This window comes from Betta splendens, chromosome 22, assembly GCF_900634795.4.
Source record: "Betta splendens chromosome 22, fBetSpl5.4, whole genome shotgun sequence".
NCBI classification, from domain to species: domain Eukaryota; kingdom Metazoa; phylum Chordata; class Actinopteri; order Anabantiformes; family Osphronemidae; genus Betta; species Betta splendens.
Genome location: NC_040900.2, coordinates 7,511,738 through 7,526,602, shown reverse-complemented (window position 1 = coordinate 7,526,602; position 14,865 = coordinate 7,511,738). Strand labels below are relative to the sequence as shown.

At 50.5% G+C, this 14,865-nt stretch overlaps 1 protein-coding gene across 6 annotated transcripts; it reads left to right on the top strand.

The window, feature by feature from the left end:
• Positions 1 to 14: 14 nt before the first annotated feature.
• On the top strand, positions 15 to 14,819 carry ttbk2a (tau tubulin kinase 2a). 6 transcript variants are annotated; one of them, XM_041069239.2, is made up of 17 exons: positions 186 to 359; positions 2,617 to 2,742; positions 2,917 to 3,065; positions 3,649 to 3,796; positions 4,976 to 5,049; positions 5,220 to 5,360; positions 5,678 to 5,782; positions 5,989 to 6,054; positions 6,135 to 6,227; positions 6,315 to 6,440; positions 6,517 to 6,674; positions 6,761 to 6,968; positions 7,056 to 7,279; positions 7,396 to 7,930; positions 8,627 to 8,977; positions 9,767 to 10,746; positions 11,002 to 14,819. In XM_041069239.2, the coding sequence occupies exons 3-17, from the start codon at positions 2,997 to 2,999 to the stop codon at positions 11,447 to 11,449; spliced, it is 3,726 nt and encodes a 1,241-aa protein (XP_040925173.1). In that variant the 5' UTR covers positions 186 to 359; positions 2,617 to 2,742; positions 2,917 to 2,996; the 3' UTR covers positions 11,450 to 14,819. The 6 variants fall into 6 exon arrangements, with proteins under 6 accessions (XP_028995939.1, XP_040925173.1, XP_028995937.1 ...); XM_029140106.3 differs by lacking the exons at positions 186 to 359; positions 2,617 to 2,742 and adding an exon at positions 15 to 133; XM_029140104.3 differs by lacking the exon at positions 2,617 to 2,742 and having other exon boundaries at positions 187 to 359.
• Positions 14,820 to 14,865: the final 46 nt, after the last annotated feature.

Genomic DNA, 14,865 nt, shown 5'->3' with positions numbered 1-14,865 from the left:
TTTAAAAGACCCCGCCGCGCGCGCCCGAGCTGTTGCGAGGGGCGATTGAAACGGGGCCGCGCGCGCAGGAAGGCTGACGATCATCACAAAGTCGTCACGTCACGGATCCGCAGCGACCGACAGAGATGCTGAGGTGACAGGCAGAAGGAGAAACGCGACGACCACACGCACGCACCCCCCCCCCCCCCCGTTTGTTTCTCTCTCGTCACCAACGGCAGCCGTCTCCGCCGCTTCCTATGGACGCTTCGCCCGCTATGGGATTCCGCTCCACGTCGTCCCCGCCGCCTCCGAACGCAGAGGACGCCTTGTAACCACACCCGGTCCGCTTTAGGATTGAGGATCGGCCGCAAAGAGCCGAGGTAAGGGTCCAGGAGCCGGAGGCCGCGTCGCTGCTCCCGCCGTGGGCACCGGCTCGCTGCGTCCATTCCGTGTCGATGAGCCTGCGTGGCCCGTGGACGCGCCTGGGTAAATCTGCTGTGGCAACCAGCTCGCTATGCAACAGCTCCACGGCGCGAGCCCGTCCGCTGCAGACCGACGGCTCCATTTGTGCAGTGTTTTCCCCGTAGACACAACAGGCGGAGGTATTTATGTTTGTTTTTCTCGCATTCGAATTGTCCAAATTGCGCGTAGAATGAACGACCCCGCCGGTTGATGGCGAGGATGCCTTCACGCGAGAAACGCGTATTTCTATAATGATGGATGAAATATTGCAGCCGGCATCCGTGCTGTCGCCCGCCCGGAGAGCCTCCCCACGCTGGCCGCTCTCCAGGTGTCAGAGCAGACGCTGGATTTGATCCAGTAGAAGGGGACGTCTCCCGCCCCTGCTGCTGGACCGGGCCTCGTCCAGCTGATCCCAGTGTGTACATGAATTCGGTCCAGCCTGTCTCACGTGCCCAGCTCCCTGTTTTCGGGTCAGCTTTCCGTATTCTGGCTGGATCGCGCTCCAAAGCTGTGCAGCTGAGGCTGAGGGGACCACAAGCTGCAGCCACTGCACCATCGTCGCCATGGAGACGCAGGTCAGGTAGCGTGTGCTTCAGGATGCTCGTGCGGCGTTTTCGGGTTCACCTCCGCTCCAGTGGGGGCCGTTTTCTTCGTTGTCCTTGACCTGTTGTTGATTTGTGCAGTGAGGAGGAGGAGGAGGAAGGATTAGTTACAATGTGAGGCGGCCTCGCTTGTGCACGTGTCTCTAACTGAGCAGTGTGTGTGAGCTCAAGTTCGAGTGCACGTGCGCAGAGAGTGTTTCCTGCTGTTTTTGGCCGGTTAAAGAAAACCCAGAGTTCATTCTCGCCTCTCCTGCGATGCATTGTGAACTAATTACACTACTCCTGCTGTGCTCGAGCTCGGATGTGACACAGAGCGCGTCACCAGATAACACAGATGTGACCTTGATGCTGACCGATCACACGTTATTTAATTACAGCGTTTACATCCCTCCAGGGGGTAAAAGCGCCGAGTACAGCGTGTTTTCTGTGTTGCCACCATCTAGCATAATATTAGAAATTCTTCAGATGTTCTCATGTGACATAAAACACATGTCTGAGACGTCCAGCCGTGTGGTCTGGACCTTTTCACTCCTGAGTCGTAACCGCGTGTCACACTTCCCATGCGTCACCGCGCGCTTTCCTCTCTCCGGGCTGTGAACCTCGTCCCGGTGCATCATGGGATTGATCGCCAGGCTCATGCCCTGTAACCAAACAGTGTTTTGAAGGCCGGTTATGTAACCGTGAATCCCTGTCTGAGTGATGAATCGAAGCCGGGTTCGCGTTGAGTGTTTGAAGCCACGGTAAAGGAAGAAACCGGCGTCTCCTGGGGAATTCTTGTTTAGGACTCGGTTGTTGTGTAACATTTGATGTGATTTTTGAAAGAGGAGATTTTGAGAGGAAACTCATGTGGCAAACTGATTGGAACCTCTTTGTCATTGTTACTCAATCATTTGTAAGTCAATATCAAACCATATATAACAACAGCTTTTTTGGTTGCCAGGTTTTGTTTTTTCCTTCAGCAGGAATTGACTATTTTTTGTGTTTTGTTTCTGCACATAACAAATGCTCAAAATGCATGAATGAAGCAGAGGAGAAAGGGTTTTAAATGTTATTTTATTTTGACATTTATAATTTGCATTAGTAATTTTATCAAATAGCCTACTTGCAGGTGTTTTGTTTAAAGTTGTTTAGTCAAATGAACATGTGAGTACGCTTCAACCAGGCATTTTGTTTGTGACTTCATGTCAACCAAATAGAAGCATGACCACAATGACAAATAGCAGATTAAGTTAATTATTAATTGTTTCCCTAATCTGGACCTGTAAGAAATAACAATCTGTAATAAAAAGTGGCTTTTATTAAGATTGCAACACAAGCTGGTTCACATCTAGGACCTAGTCCTAATACTTAATTAATTGATTAATTAAGTATCATAATATTTAATACATAATACTATGATATATTAACCAATAATAAAACCACAGTTTCCTAATTAAATTTATTATAGTGCTTTTCTGTTATGATGATGCAAATCATCATCGTACCGTCTAAATTGAGTCATCTAAATGCAAAACTGGGCAGATTAGATCGTACGCTTCATCTGAGTCTTTTTGTGTTTCATTCACAACATCAGCTTCTTGACAGGCGTCCACACAAGACGAGCAGCCGTGGAAAGCGATACTGGGATGAAACGTTGACCACGCTGCGTCTGCGGGTCGCGGCCCGGGTCTGTCTGCAGAGAAGCAGCTGCTGGCGGCAGGTGTGGCAGCTGCAGCCGCGGTCACGTATCAGAACGTTGCAGACCTTAATCCAGGGCTTTGACGCGGTCTCAGACTTTTCTACCTTTGACATGCGGTTCAGCCTCCGTTCTGATCTTGTGCACATCCCACGTTCACCGGCCTCTAACACCGCTGCTCTCTCTCTCGGTCTGTAGGGTTCTCCTCGTCCAGGCCCAGATGCTCAGCTGTGTCTGAGGGGAAGCAGTCAGGACAGTGACCTTGGTCCACAGACGGGATGAGCGGGGGAGTGGAGCAGGCCGACATCCTAAGCGTGCTCTCTCTGGTCAAGGAACGATGGAAAGTGGTGAGTGACGTGTGAAGCTCGCTGACAATAGGCAGCGTGTTTGTCGGGCGCTGTCACTGCCTCGGCCCCAGAAACAATAGCACTCTGTTCATCACACAATGCTTCCGCCTGACTGCGTTCTTTATCTGTATCACCTGTGACTTGGACACTTTGGGGTCACGTCTGATCAAGTGGTGCTAGTGCAGTTTGCTGCAGTGATCCCGACGGACCCCCGTCTCCATGCCGGCCTTGTGCCATGTGAGCCTGTTATTCCTAACCGGCAGCACCGGTGCTGCTTCCTGTCTTTTAAGGAGCTGAGTTGCGTAACAATGCTGCAGCTAATCCCACGACTTTATCTCCCGGTGCGACGCGGGCCGCTGCGTGTGCATGGAGGGCGGTGAAGGACACGTGGGAGCTTAGGGGAAATTAAAGCTACAGCAGTGCTGAGTGGTGACAGCGAGCAGGTGGAGCAACTTGAAATAGTAAAATAAGAAAAACAACTGAGTGTGTCTGATTTCCCATCCGCCGCAAGATAAACTTGCTAAATCTAAATATCTAATAACCATTTTATTGCTTTTCTGAAGTCTGTTTTATCCTCCTGTAGGTGAAAAAGATTGGGGGTGGAGGGTTTGGGGAGATCTACGAGGCGGTGGACCTGCTGACCAGAGTCAGCGTGGCGCTGAAGGTGGAATCGGCTCAGCAGCCCAAACAAGTGCTCAAGATGGAGGTCGCTGTGCTCAAGAAGCTCCAGGGTGAGTGGAAATGGACCCTGTGGGTTTGGTTACGTTTCTGGAATCGATTGGTCGCCCCTGGCGCGGTGACCTATTGAGTCAGCCCGTGAGCGGACGCGGCGTCATTAGCGTTCTTGGCAGGATGAGGATTTAAAAAAAACACGCAGCCGCGATATGAGCCGACTGGTCGAGGAGATGGTGCGTTTGTGGGAAATGCAGAGGCAGCCGGCCTGCATCATCATCTTCATCTTCATCATTATCATCATCATCGTCGTCTCATCCTGTAGATCGTCTGACTCATCTGAAAGCACAGTTTAGCCCAAGGTGCCTGCGCTGCAGCGCAGTCGCTCAGCAGGGCAAGCACATAAATCGGCTTTTATTTCACGCTTTGTCTCGTAAAGTGCTGGAAGTTTTAATGTGAAAGTTTGTTTGTGTGCCTGGACATCGGAGAGCTCCTTCAGGGGGAGTTTTTAGCTCCGCTGAGTTATTTATTTTTTTTTATTCCTCCTTTTAGCCACTCTGCCTTTATGTCTTAGAGAGGAGAAGCTGTGGGCTGGGCTCATCCGTCCATTAGCATCCTTCAGCGGGGAGGAGGTGGAGGTGGTGGTGGTGGTGGGTGCAGGAGCTGATCACACTGGGATCGTGTTTGCCGTCTAATGGCTGCAGCCGGGGACATTGTGGTTCTGTTGCATCCTGAGGGAACCAGCGTGTAACAAGAGATGGGCCCAGCCCCCAAACATTTCTGACCTGCCCATCTGTAAAAAGCAAGCATCGACCCACAAAAGAAGGCTCATGGCTTATCTGAACCATCAGATTTGATTTATTGACTCAGTTTTTAATTTTTTTTTAATAGGAATGAGTGCTTCTGTGTGTGTGTGTTTCGCGTAGACATGTTTGTGATCTGCTTGCGTTCACTGCATTGTGCAGGGCTTTGGGTGTGGCCTCCGGCAGCCTGGCGGTGCAGCAGTGTCCCTCGGGACCACAACCCTCACACACACCCGCATCAAGTGCACAAACACACGAGACCTTTGAGCCTTTGTGTGTGTGTTGTGCAGCGCGGCCTATAAATCAGAAGCAGGGTCGCGAATGCAGACGTAGGCGCATGCATCCAGTTGAATGACACCACGGGCAGCTGACGTCAGGTGGCTGTGACCCCATCTATGCTGCTGACGCTCCTCTGTCATCACTGTTATTTTCCAGGAAAAGACCACGTGTGTCGCTTTGTGGGATGCGGCCGCAACGACCGCTTCAACTACGTGGTGATGGAGCTGCAGGTGGGTCTAAATGCAGAAGGTCTAAAACGCCACGTCGCTTAATGTTTAGCGGTGGCATGTGGCGACTTTAGCATCTGCTAAGCACTCTTTATTCAGGCAGCTGTGTGGGTAAGTAAACACATCATATTCAAAGCTTTGGGACTGACTCAGCCTGGATGTGGGTCTCTCAGGGCCGTAACCTGGCAGACCTGAGGCGGAGTATGACCCGAGGAACCTTCAGCATCAGCACCACCCTGCGACTCGGTCGCCAGATCCTGGAGGCCATAGAGAGCATCCACTCGGTCGGCTTCCTGCACCGTGATATTAAACCGGTGAGTCTCCGACTGTGGCCATGTGCTGTGTACCTAGAACTTATGTTCCTTCTGTATATTCCCAGAATAGAGTCGTATTTCTCAGATGTCTGAGTCTCTGTTGCCCATTGGGTCAATATGTTGTCTCATTGGCTGGAATGAAGCAGAATGTATATGTCATCTGTCTTCTCTGAGCTGTTGCGTGAAATTATCATATTCCACCATAGCAGCACATTTATTATTTGCTAAGAGTGTAAATAAGCCCTTATTGCTATTATACCATTGACTTAATTAGGTTTTTTAACATTTGTCTTCTTACCTCATTGTCTCTGCTTCAGTCTAATTTTGCCATGGGACGCTTCCCCAGTACGTGTCGCACCTGCTACATGCTGGACTTCGGTTTAGCTCGGCAGTTCACCAACTCTTGCCAGGAGGTCCGACCTGTAAGTTCCTCCCTTTGTTACTGGCTGCTGTTTAGGTTAACAATGGCTTTAACTACCAACTTTGGTGTTGTGATTGGTTTCCTGAAAGACCAAAATTGGATGTAAATAGTGGATTTGCCTCATTTGGACTGGATACCAAGCTGATACAAGAAAGAAAGCTATGAACAAACAAAAGGTTCATATGCATGTCTGCCATTGTGTTTCAGCCTCGTCCGGTGGCGGGGTTCAGGGGAACGGTCCGCTATGCATCCGTCAACGCACACAAGAATAAGGTAGGACCCCCCCCCCCCCCTCTGTGTGAGAGAGCTAACAGCTGTATGGAAGGTAACTCCAACCTGGTGTTTTCCTACAGGAGATGGGTCGCCATGACGACCTGTGGTCTCTCTTCTACATGCTGGTGGAGTTTCTGGTCGGCCAGTTACCGTGGAGGAAGATCAAGGACAAAGTAAGAGCGTCCGATGGTTGTCCTTCTTGGAAAATAAATGATCGTATTATGATTACAAGCGTGTGTCTGTGGGTCATTTATCACCAGGAACATGTGGGGAAGCTGAAGGAGACTTACGACCATCGTTTGATGCTCAAACATCTGCCGGCAGAGTTTGGAGTATTTTTGGAACATATCTCTAATCTTGACTATTTCACTAAGCCTGACTACCAGGTAATGTGTGTGTTCTACCTAAGTACACAATTTCTGCCAAAATCCGTTTTTACATGCATGTCTTTTGTTGCTGCAGCTGCTGATGTCAGTGTTCGACAACAGCATGAAAACGTACAACGTCGTGGAGAATGACCCTTACGACTGGGAGCGCACCGGCACAGATGGCACCTTGACAATCAGCGCCAGCGTCACAACACCCCAGCATCACACCCGCCTCACCCCGGCGCACATGGGGTGGGTTTGACTCACAGCAAGCGCGCTCGGAGCAGAGTCGGCATCGGATGTGTCGTTGAACCTGTGCTTTCCGTTCGCTCTCGCAGCATGGCGAACGCTTCGCTCATCCCCGGAGACCTGCTGAGGGAGAACACAGATGAGGTTCTGCAGGATGAGCAGCTGAGCGACGTGGAGAACAACCCCGTGCCCGAGCGGCTGCCGGGCTCTCCCCTGCACCCGCACCGCAACCAGGAGGCCGACGTCTGGGAGGAGCTGGACCGCAACCGCAACCGCATCAGGACGGCGGCCTGGAAGGTAGGCTGCTGAACGCAAACACTGTGGTTCCTGTTGGGAGGTTACAGGAGTGTGAGCGTTTCAAGTCACTCGCCCTGGTTCTCACAGGCGGGGACGGAGGAGGAGCACAGCAACAACCAGGGTAATCAAGGGCACCAGAGCCCGTATGCCGGGCCAAGTTTGGGTTCCCCGGTCAAACTGCACTCTGAGGTGATGGCTTCAGACCGGGATGGCCCCCTGCTGAGGAAGCTTCGCAACATCCACAGCTTCGAGCTGGAGAGGAGGCTCGGCCTTGAGTCCAAGCCCAGTCCAGAGCGCTTCGCCGAGACCTGGTAGGTCTCTAACAAACACCGGTCCAGTCTTTCTAACAACCTACCCTCTGCTTTCAGTCCAACCTTTCCTTGGATCAGAGTAGACTCTTGATTAATTGCCCCCTTGTGTTTGTTAGCTCGACGAAGCATCCGTCTGGCACCAAGCACCAGGAGAAGGAGACTAACGGAGCAGCAATCATCTCGGTAACTCAGGGTCAAGCGACACCCGCCGGGCAGCGTCCCGACAGGGTCTGGCACTATGACGAAGAGTTCCTGTCAGGCGGCGGCTCTCCTAAACCCGCCTCACCCGGGTCTCAGGAGCAGGGAGAGGGGGCAGCCAGCAGCGGGGGCTTCGTGGCCCTCAATTTGAGCTCCGGGAGACAGGACGTGGACTTGAGGGAGTGGGTAATGGTGGAGCGGCCCAGTGGCTCGCCAGGGAACTCGGAGGAGGACGAGGAGCCGGAGGTGCTCCAGCCGGAGGAGCAGTCGCCCGGGTGGGAAAAGTGCAGCCCGAGCCCCAGCTCTGGCAAAACCAGACAGGAAAGCACGGCTTCCTCCAAGGGCAGCGCTAAAGCGGACAAGCTGGAGCTTAGCGTGGGCCCCGCGGGGGCTCTGCCTCCTGTCACTCCCACCAGCCCGGCGGAGGCGCTGGCCGAGGGGGTCCTCACGCAGGTAAGCCCCTCGCCTCGAGGCTCGTCTCACAACCGGACATACATGATACTGACTGTAGTCAGCGTTTTTACGGCGTTAAAAAGCTGCACAGAGTCAGAGTTCTAGCGCTAGAACTAAATTAAAGTCATACAAGTGTCCACCGACTGCATCTTGCTTAGGGCGAAGCTAAATGTTACTGCTTTATGTCCGCCCGCCTCTCCACTTGTGTACTGTATAAGTGTTAGTGTGAGCGACCCATAGCCCAGCTGCAGAGCTTTATTCACACCACAGCATGCAGACAGAGAGCGCTTATGGCTTCATATTGCTCACGCCCATGTTTCTCCTCAATCGCAGACCTTTACAGTATCTTTGGTTGGTTTGATTTACTTCACAAATGATTTGCTCTGAGTCTGTTTTCTGTTTGGCTTAGTTCAGTTACCTTTTGCTTCTCATTACCTTTTCACCGGCCCAGTGAGTCCACAGTTCAGTTTAACCCAGTTTTACTCACTGCGGAGGAAGAACTGTCCCTTGATTCTCTTCTAGAGCACAATCTTGAAGTAAGAAGAACTAACCCCCCTCCCCTCCCGTCGCTTTACATATTAAACGCAGCTCTACGTCCTGCCTCACAGCACTGCCTCCCCCCATCCTCCCTCCATCGTCTCCCGATCGCCGATCTCACCTCACCCCTCCTCTCTCCACCTCCTTCCCCTCTCTTAGTTCCCCACCTCTCCTCCGTCCCTGCCTGAGGAGGTCGTGGCCCGGACGTGCAGCCCCGCCCCTCTGCGCTCCCCCAGCCCTCACGCCCTCCTCACCACCCTGTCGGACCCGCTGCACCAGCGCCGGCCGGCGGGCATCCGGCGCAGCCAGTCCGCCGACCAGCAGCGGGAGCGCCCCTGCTCCTCCTCCTCCTCCTCCTGCCACGCCTCCCTCCCACCACCACCACCACCACCAAACCTTGCCCCCGGCACCCGCTCGCCCGGTCGCAGGAAACTGCCGGCCATCCCGGCGGGCGCTGCCAACGCCAAGTTCCCCTCTGTCATACGCATCACGCGGGCCCAGCTCCAGCAGGTGATGAGCCCATCACAGACCCATGAAACAGACCTCCATGCAGCTTCCTCTCCTGTGAACCTGCTTCGAACCTCTTTTCCTTTCGCTTTTCTTTCCTTTCGAGTTTATGTTGCTGATTTGGCCTGCGTGTTCTGTTCTGCTTGCTTCCTGTGTTGTACTGTGTCAGGCAGCTCTCTCCAGAAACCACAAAGGGCATTGTGCAGGCCAGGCAGAGCATGGGTCAGATGTGTCCTTGTGTGTGGACATGTGTTCTTGTGATCTGAATAGGGGGTGTGTGTTTGTCTGACTATGGCATGTGTGTTTGGAATGTCGAGTCATGACTACCGGTTGCATGATCTCTTTTGTTTCAGATCGTCTTTGTCCTCTCTATCTTTCTCTTCCTCTCTCTCTCCCTGTATTTGTTCCTCACCCTCTCTTCGCTGAAGCCCCCTGCGAAGTTGCGTGAACGTTTCCTGTCCTACTCGCTGGTTTAGTACTCACAGCTTGACTGACACTGCCATAGCACTTGTGTGTTTCGGTCTGATAATGGTAGCTATGGTATTGCATGCCGTTGACAAACTAATCACCATTTATTATCCCATATTATACAATTCTTCTTTTTTCATACATCTTCATCAGGCTCTTGCTACAGAACTACAGCACAACTCAACATGTTGTAGTCTATCAGCAACAGACCTTTGACAATGAGAATATTTTCCCACTTTTACTGTGGTTGATTAACTAAATAACACGTGTGTGTGTGTGTGTGTTGTTTTCTCCCCCATGTCTTCACCCCCCCCCCCCTTCCAGCTGACCGCTCAGCGCCCCTCTGGGCTCTCCTCCCAGTCAGGATCAGACAGTGTTCCACAGTGCCTCCTGCTGGAGAGGCGTGGGGAGGCTGATGCTGACCCTCAGCAGGTCCAGGAGCACATTGTGGACATCAGCTCGCCTCAAGACAGTGTGCCCAACCACCACCATGCAGGGACACCCACAGACCCTCTGGCTGAGATGTTGGTCAATGGAGACAACCACACCAAAGCCCCAAGCCCCGTGCCAAGCCGCGTGTCCTCCCCACGCTCCCCCCAGTCGCCTCGCTCCCCGCCTCCTCGCTCGCCCTCCTCTCCGCGCTCTCCTCGTTCCCCACGCAGCCCCGTTTTTGCCAACGGCCACTTCTCCCCCCCTGTTAGCAACCAAAGGGATTTAACTGGTGAAACTTTCAACAGGCTAAAAGACCCTGTGAATGACTCTGCCCCCGCCGCCGGTGCAATAGAGCCTCGTCCAAAAGAGGAGGTGAATGGAGATGGGAATCAGGCTCCGGATCATAATAGGGGCCCGGCCCCCTTCTCCACGGCTGCTCCCCGCAAGGACCCCAGCCGCAGGCAAAGTCGCATCCCCGTGCCGGAACCCTCCACTCTCCTGGAGCTCCCGCCTCCCGGGTCTGCCAAGGAGAAACTCCTGCAGAAGAAAGCCAGCCACCCGGGCCCCGTCCCCTCCCCCACCGCCTCGCCATCCCTCTCCGACAGGCGCGGCCACGTGGTGGCTTCCCTCGCCAGGGACCCGCTGTCCTCGGCCTCCGACCGCTCCCAGGATGAGGACTCCCTCATGGGCTCCCGTTCGGACCGCCAGGGAGACGACGCGCCGTCCCTGTCCTCGTCCTCCAGCCCTCTGTCCCGCAAGAGCAGGATCCCCCGGCCCGTTCACGCGGCCTCCTCCGCGGAGCAGCTAGCTGCCCAATTCATGCCGCGACCGCCCCCCGGAAGGCCGCCATGCCGCCCCACCGTGGAGGGCAGGTAATTTGCGGACGTGCATCTGCGCTTTCGTGCTTCTGCTATCAAAAATTGTTCTTAGCGTTAATAATTCACAGCATGAAAACATAAACATGCATTTTTAGAGTGGATGAACGTGATAATTCCAGTTATGATGTTTTTCACCTCATTTCATTTGTAATTCAAGACTTTTTGTATAGATCTACTCATGGCATCACACATATATATGCTGTAGCTTCCTTAGAAGTCATATCCTGCCCTGCTTGTGTGCCCGCTTAGGCTTAGGCGTTACCGCATCCGCGCCGGCAGCACCAGTGACTCCGACCTCCTGACCTGCCTGGCCCAGCTGATGCACGGCTCCCGCGGCTCCCCCCTTCACCACCGCTCCTCGCCGCAGCGCGGGGGCTCCAGGGCGGGCGTCTGCAGCCTGACGAGCTCGCCGCACCACCACCGCAGCTCCAGCGCCTCGCCGCGCAGCTCCTCGTCCCTGCAGCGCTCCGTCAGCTCCTCGCCCTCCCGCCACGAGCACCGCGGGGGGGGAGGGGCGGGCTGCCTGGGCCGCAGCCGCTCGCCCCCCAGCTTCTCTGGCTCGCCGCCCCCCCGCCGCTTCTACCCCCACTACCAGGAGACCTGCTGCAGCCGGCAGGCCCGCACGCCTCCCTTCCACCTGTCCAGGGGAAAGGGATGCAGCCGCGAGGGCAAGTGCTCCAGCAAACTGAGCAGATAGTTGCCCCACAGAGGATGACGGTACATGACGATGCGATACATCAGTCAGGTCAAAAGCCTGAGTCTTCATTTAGAAAATCTGGTTTCCTTGTTTTGTGTCAGTCTGAGCCCTACACACCCTCTGTACTCCAATAATTAAACACATGTCCAGTTATAAAGATGTACTCCTGTGATTTAGGTTTTTCTTTTTATAGAGTTGTGAAAGTTTTGTGTTCAAACATTGTGCAGCAGAGGCTCGGGTATCTCTCGCCCAGCATACCCTCACTCACCCACTTCCTGTTGGACTGCTGCTTTATATTAGATTTTTGAACAAATGTCATGGACATGAGTGGGGGCCACATTTTATATTCCTTAACATGTGGTTAGACTAAACGGCGTAGCTGCAAAATGAACATTGCTTTCCAGATGCAGGAAGTATTACAATACATAATCAATAGCCAGTTAAGCCAGTGGGCACATAAATAAATCAGAGTCCTGTTTATTCAACTTGAAGCCTTCGTGCGTGACAGTATAAGGTAACCCTGCCACCCACCCACTGTTAATGCACTTCGATTATACTGTTCCCGTATCAGTACTGCTAAGATTCCAGCTTGATTACACGTTGGTTTGGGGCTGACTCTGTTATCTCCTCTGCATTTATGGATTGCAGGGAATAATATTTACGCTGTGCTATAAGTGAATGCAGAAAGCCAGAAGCTGTATACAGTTGTATTTATTGAAATATTTATTTTACGATGTTTAGCAATGCTAATGACTCCCACCCTCTCCTGTGTGGTCGTGGATGTGTGGTTTTGTGTCACTCACTCACCTTGGTTGTAAATATTGAACAGAAGGTATCACACTGACGTGATCCTTTTATACAATCAATCATGTAAAGTGTGTGAGGACACACACCTTTCTGTGCCTACTGTGTTGCGAGGAGGGGATCGAAGCGTCAAACCAAGCGAAGGAACTACAAAGTAGTAGAACTAGATGTGAGGGCATTAATGGAACACGTGTTTCGCGTAGTAGTTGAAGTAGTAGCTTATGCCGCAGAAACACAGGGTGCACTGCTGGTGCCTTGGCACTTGGGGCAGCTTGAGGATTCTCTCTGACTTGTTTCTAACCAGACTCGTGCCAGCGGTTAAAAGACGACCCTTTTCACCAGTATTCCTTTATGTAGAAAAGGTAGCAACACAAATATTAGTCTGTTTGAGCAGCAGTTTACTGGTCTAAGTAGCTGTTACTTATGATCAATAATGGAAATATTTCGAGTTAAATGCATTGTAGCTGTCCAGATTCTACCAGGTCAGTGTTTGGGGAAAAATATATTAATACAAGTGAAATTCAGACCTCAAATAATATTTTAGTTAATATAACTGACAATGGAGGCCATATGTACTGTACATATATTTCTCACACCAAATTTACATTCAATGCCATCATGTGCAAGAATGTTGTGTTCGGTTTTTACGCGTCAGAGAATATCTTTTGTACAACGACGTAAGTTATGTTTGTGCACAAGGCAAAAAAACAATGAAAAATGTTTGGTAGGTATTGTTTGTGTTTCATTTAGTTTTAGGATTTCTTACTAAAACCTCTTCATGCTGCTCTGCTTGTAAGATACTGCTTCCTTCCAGTGCTACTCTCTGCATGTTCAACAAAAAGGAAAAATAAGAAAAACACTGAAATCACCTACTGAGAAAAAACACTGCTTCCCATCACACTGCATTTATCTTGTATTGTACGGTTCTAACTGAGCAGGGATTCACTACCTGCTACAAACCTAATTTCTATGACTATATATATCTAATATTCAATTTTAAGCTCCAGCCTGATGTATGACTCTAGTTTTCTGCGCTACCTGCACTGACTTGGTATGATTGTGTTCCTGGGTAATTAAATATTGTATTTTTGTCAGCGCTACTTGCTGATAGGACGCACAACATAATTACCAGCCTAATTAAAGCAGAATCGACTGTGCTTTGTGTTTGAAGCACGCATGAGTTGAAAGACTAACGGCAGCTGGCGCACATATGAAGTAACAAGCAATTTGCATCACGAGGCCAAAAGCTTTCATAAATTCTGCGTATGTGACGAGAGCATGGCAGCGTGTAGGGACTGAATGGGCGCTCTGCATCGTTGTGTAGATGTGCCGTTACATTTGACTCGTACAGCTATGATGACTCTTCCTGAAGGCAGACAGTGTTCAGTCAGTCAGCCGCCTTAATGTCTCTTCTCTGCCCCTCTGTGCGTAGCGAGGGATGACTGAGCCTTGTCTGTGTTGGAGATCATTCCACTATTAGGCCCAAGCCTGTCACTTATCTCTTGTCTGTAAATTGTACAGTGTGTGCAACCATGCCTGTCGCTACTAAAATGAGTGCTGTCCGACTCTTGGGCTCACGAAGCTTTTACTGGAGAGCTGCCTGTTTATCTGCGAGAATGCATGGGCCGTTTATTGATCGACTGGTGGAAGCGAAGAGATTTCAAGTTGCAGTATTTAAGGTGTTTGTTTTGATAAATGAAGCCCCTGAAACAGAGGTGTGCAATTTCTACATAATGCTCACAGTCAATCTTCAAATTCTCTCTCTTTCAGGCTCACATTTCAAGATATTCTTAATTTTAAAGTTAAGAACAAGGTTGTGAATACGAATGATTTTATAATTAATATATACCTGTAAAAGATTCAAAGCAATTATTTAAATCATTACTGTAAAAACATGAATAACATACTAACAGTGGGAGGAAGGAATTGACACTAAACAGTGCTGCTGGTTTTGAAAGATAATCAAGTTTCTCCTTGTATTTATTTTTAAATAATTATTGCACATACGTGGTGTGTAGTTGTAGTTCTAGTGTCCTTATGGATGAGTTTTTCTTTTTAAAGTAACCTGCTGTTACAAAGGTGTCATTTTAAGGTAACTGCTGGTGTTTCTGCTTACACGTACCCACAGACTAACCAGCACAAACCCAGCTGATTTATCTTGAAAGCCAAGATGAAAGCTAATGAAAAGCATTCGTGTGCACTGGTACACTTCTCATGTCATGTGTATTACTTGTTAACAACATATAAATACTTGAGAAAAGTAATTTATTGTAACATTTGCTAAGTTGCCCATTTGTTGTTTTGACTTCAATTATTGGAATTTTTTAATGGTTGGTAATTTTTAGTGTTGTCACGGCTTTGAAACGTAATTGTACAGTTTCATGGAAAGAATGTAACAACTGGAAGTTTTGCATTGTATATAACTGTAATTATTTACGTTTATTCTATCATTTGTATCATATCAATGCCTTGTACAGTGTTTTTTCTTTGCTTTGTTTTAAAATTATTTTGTATTTTATTTTTATAAACTGGTTATAAATAAAATACTCATTCCGCATGCAGACAATCTTGTGACATGCTTCTGTTTTAAAGAATACGGAAATTATAACATG

What these genes read in the sequence shown, in the direction of transcription:
- ttbk2a (XM_029140106.3), top strand. Translation starts at nt 2,997, where the DNA reads ATGAGCGGGGGAGTGGAGCAGGCCGACATCCTAAGCGTGCTCTCTCTG. An exon ending in TCACTAAGCCTGACTACCAG is followed by an intron (nt 6,441 to 6,516) that starts GTAATGTGTGTG and finishes TTGTTGCTGCAG; the next exon opens with CTGCTGATGTCAGTGTTCGA. An exon ending in CGCGGGCCCAGCTCCAGCAG is followed by an intron (nt 8,978 to 9,766) that starts GTGATGAGCCCA and finishes CCCCCCTTCCAG; the next exon opens with CTGACCGCTCAGCGCCCCTC.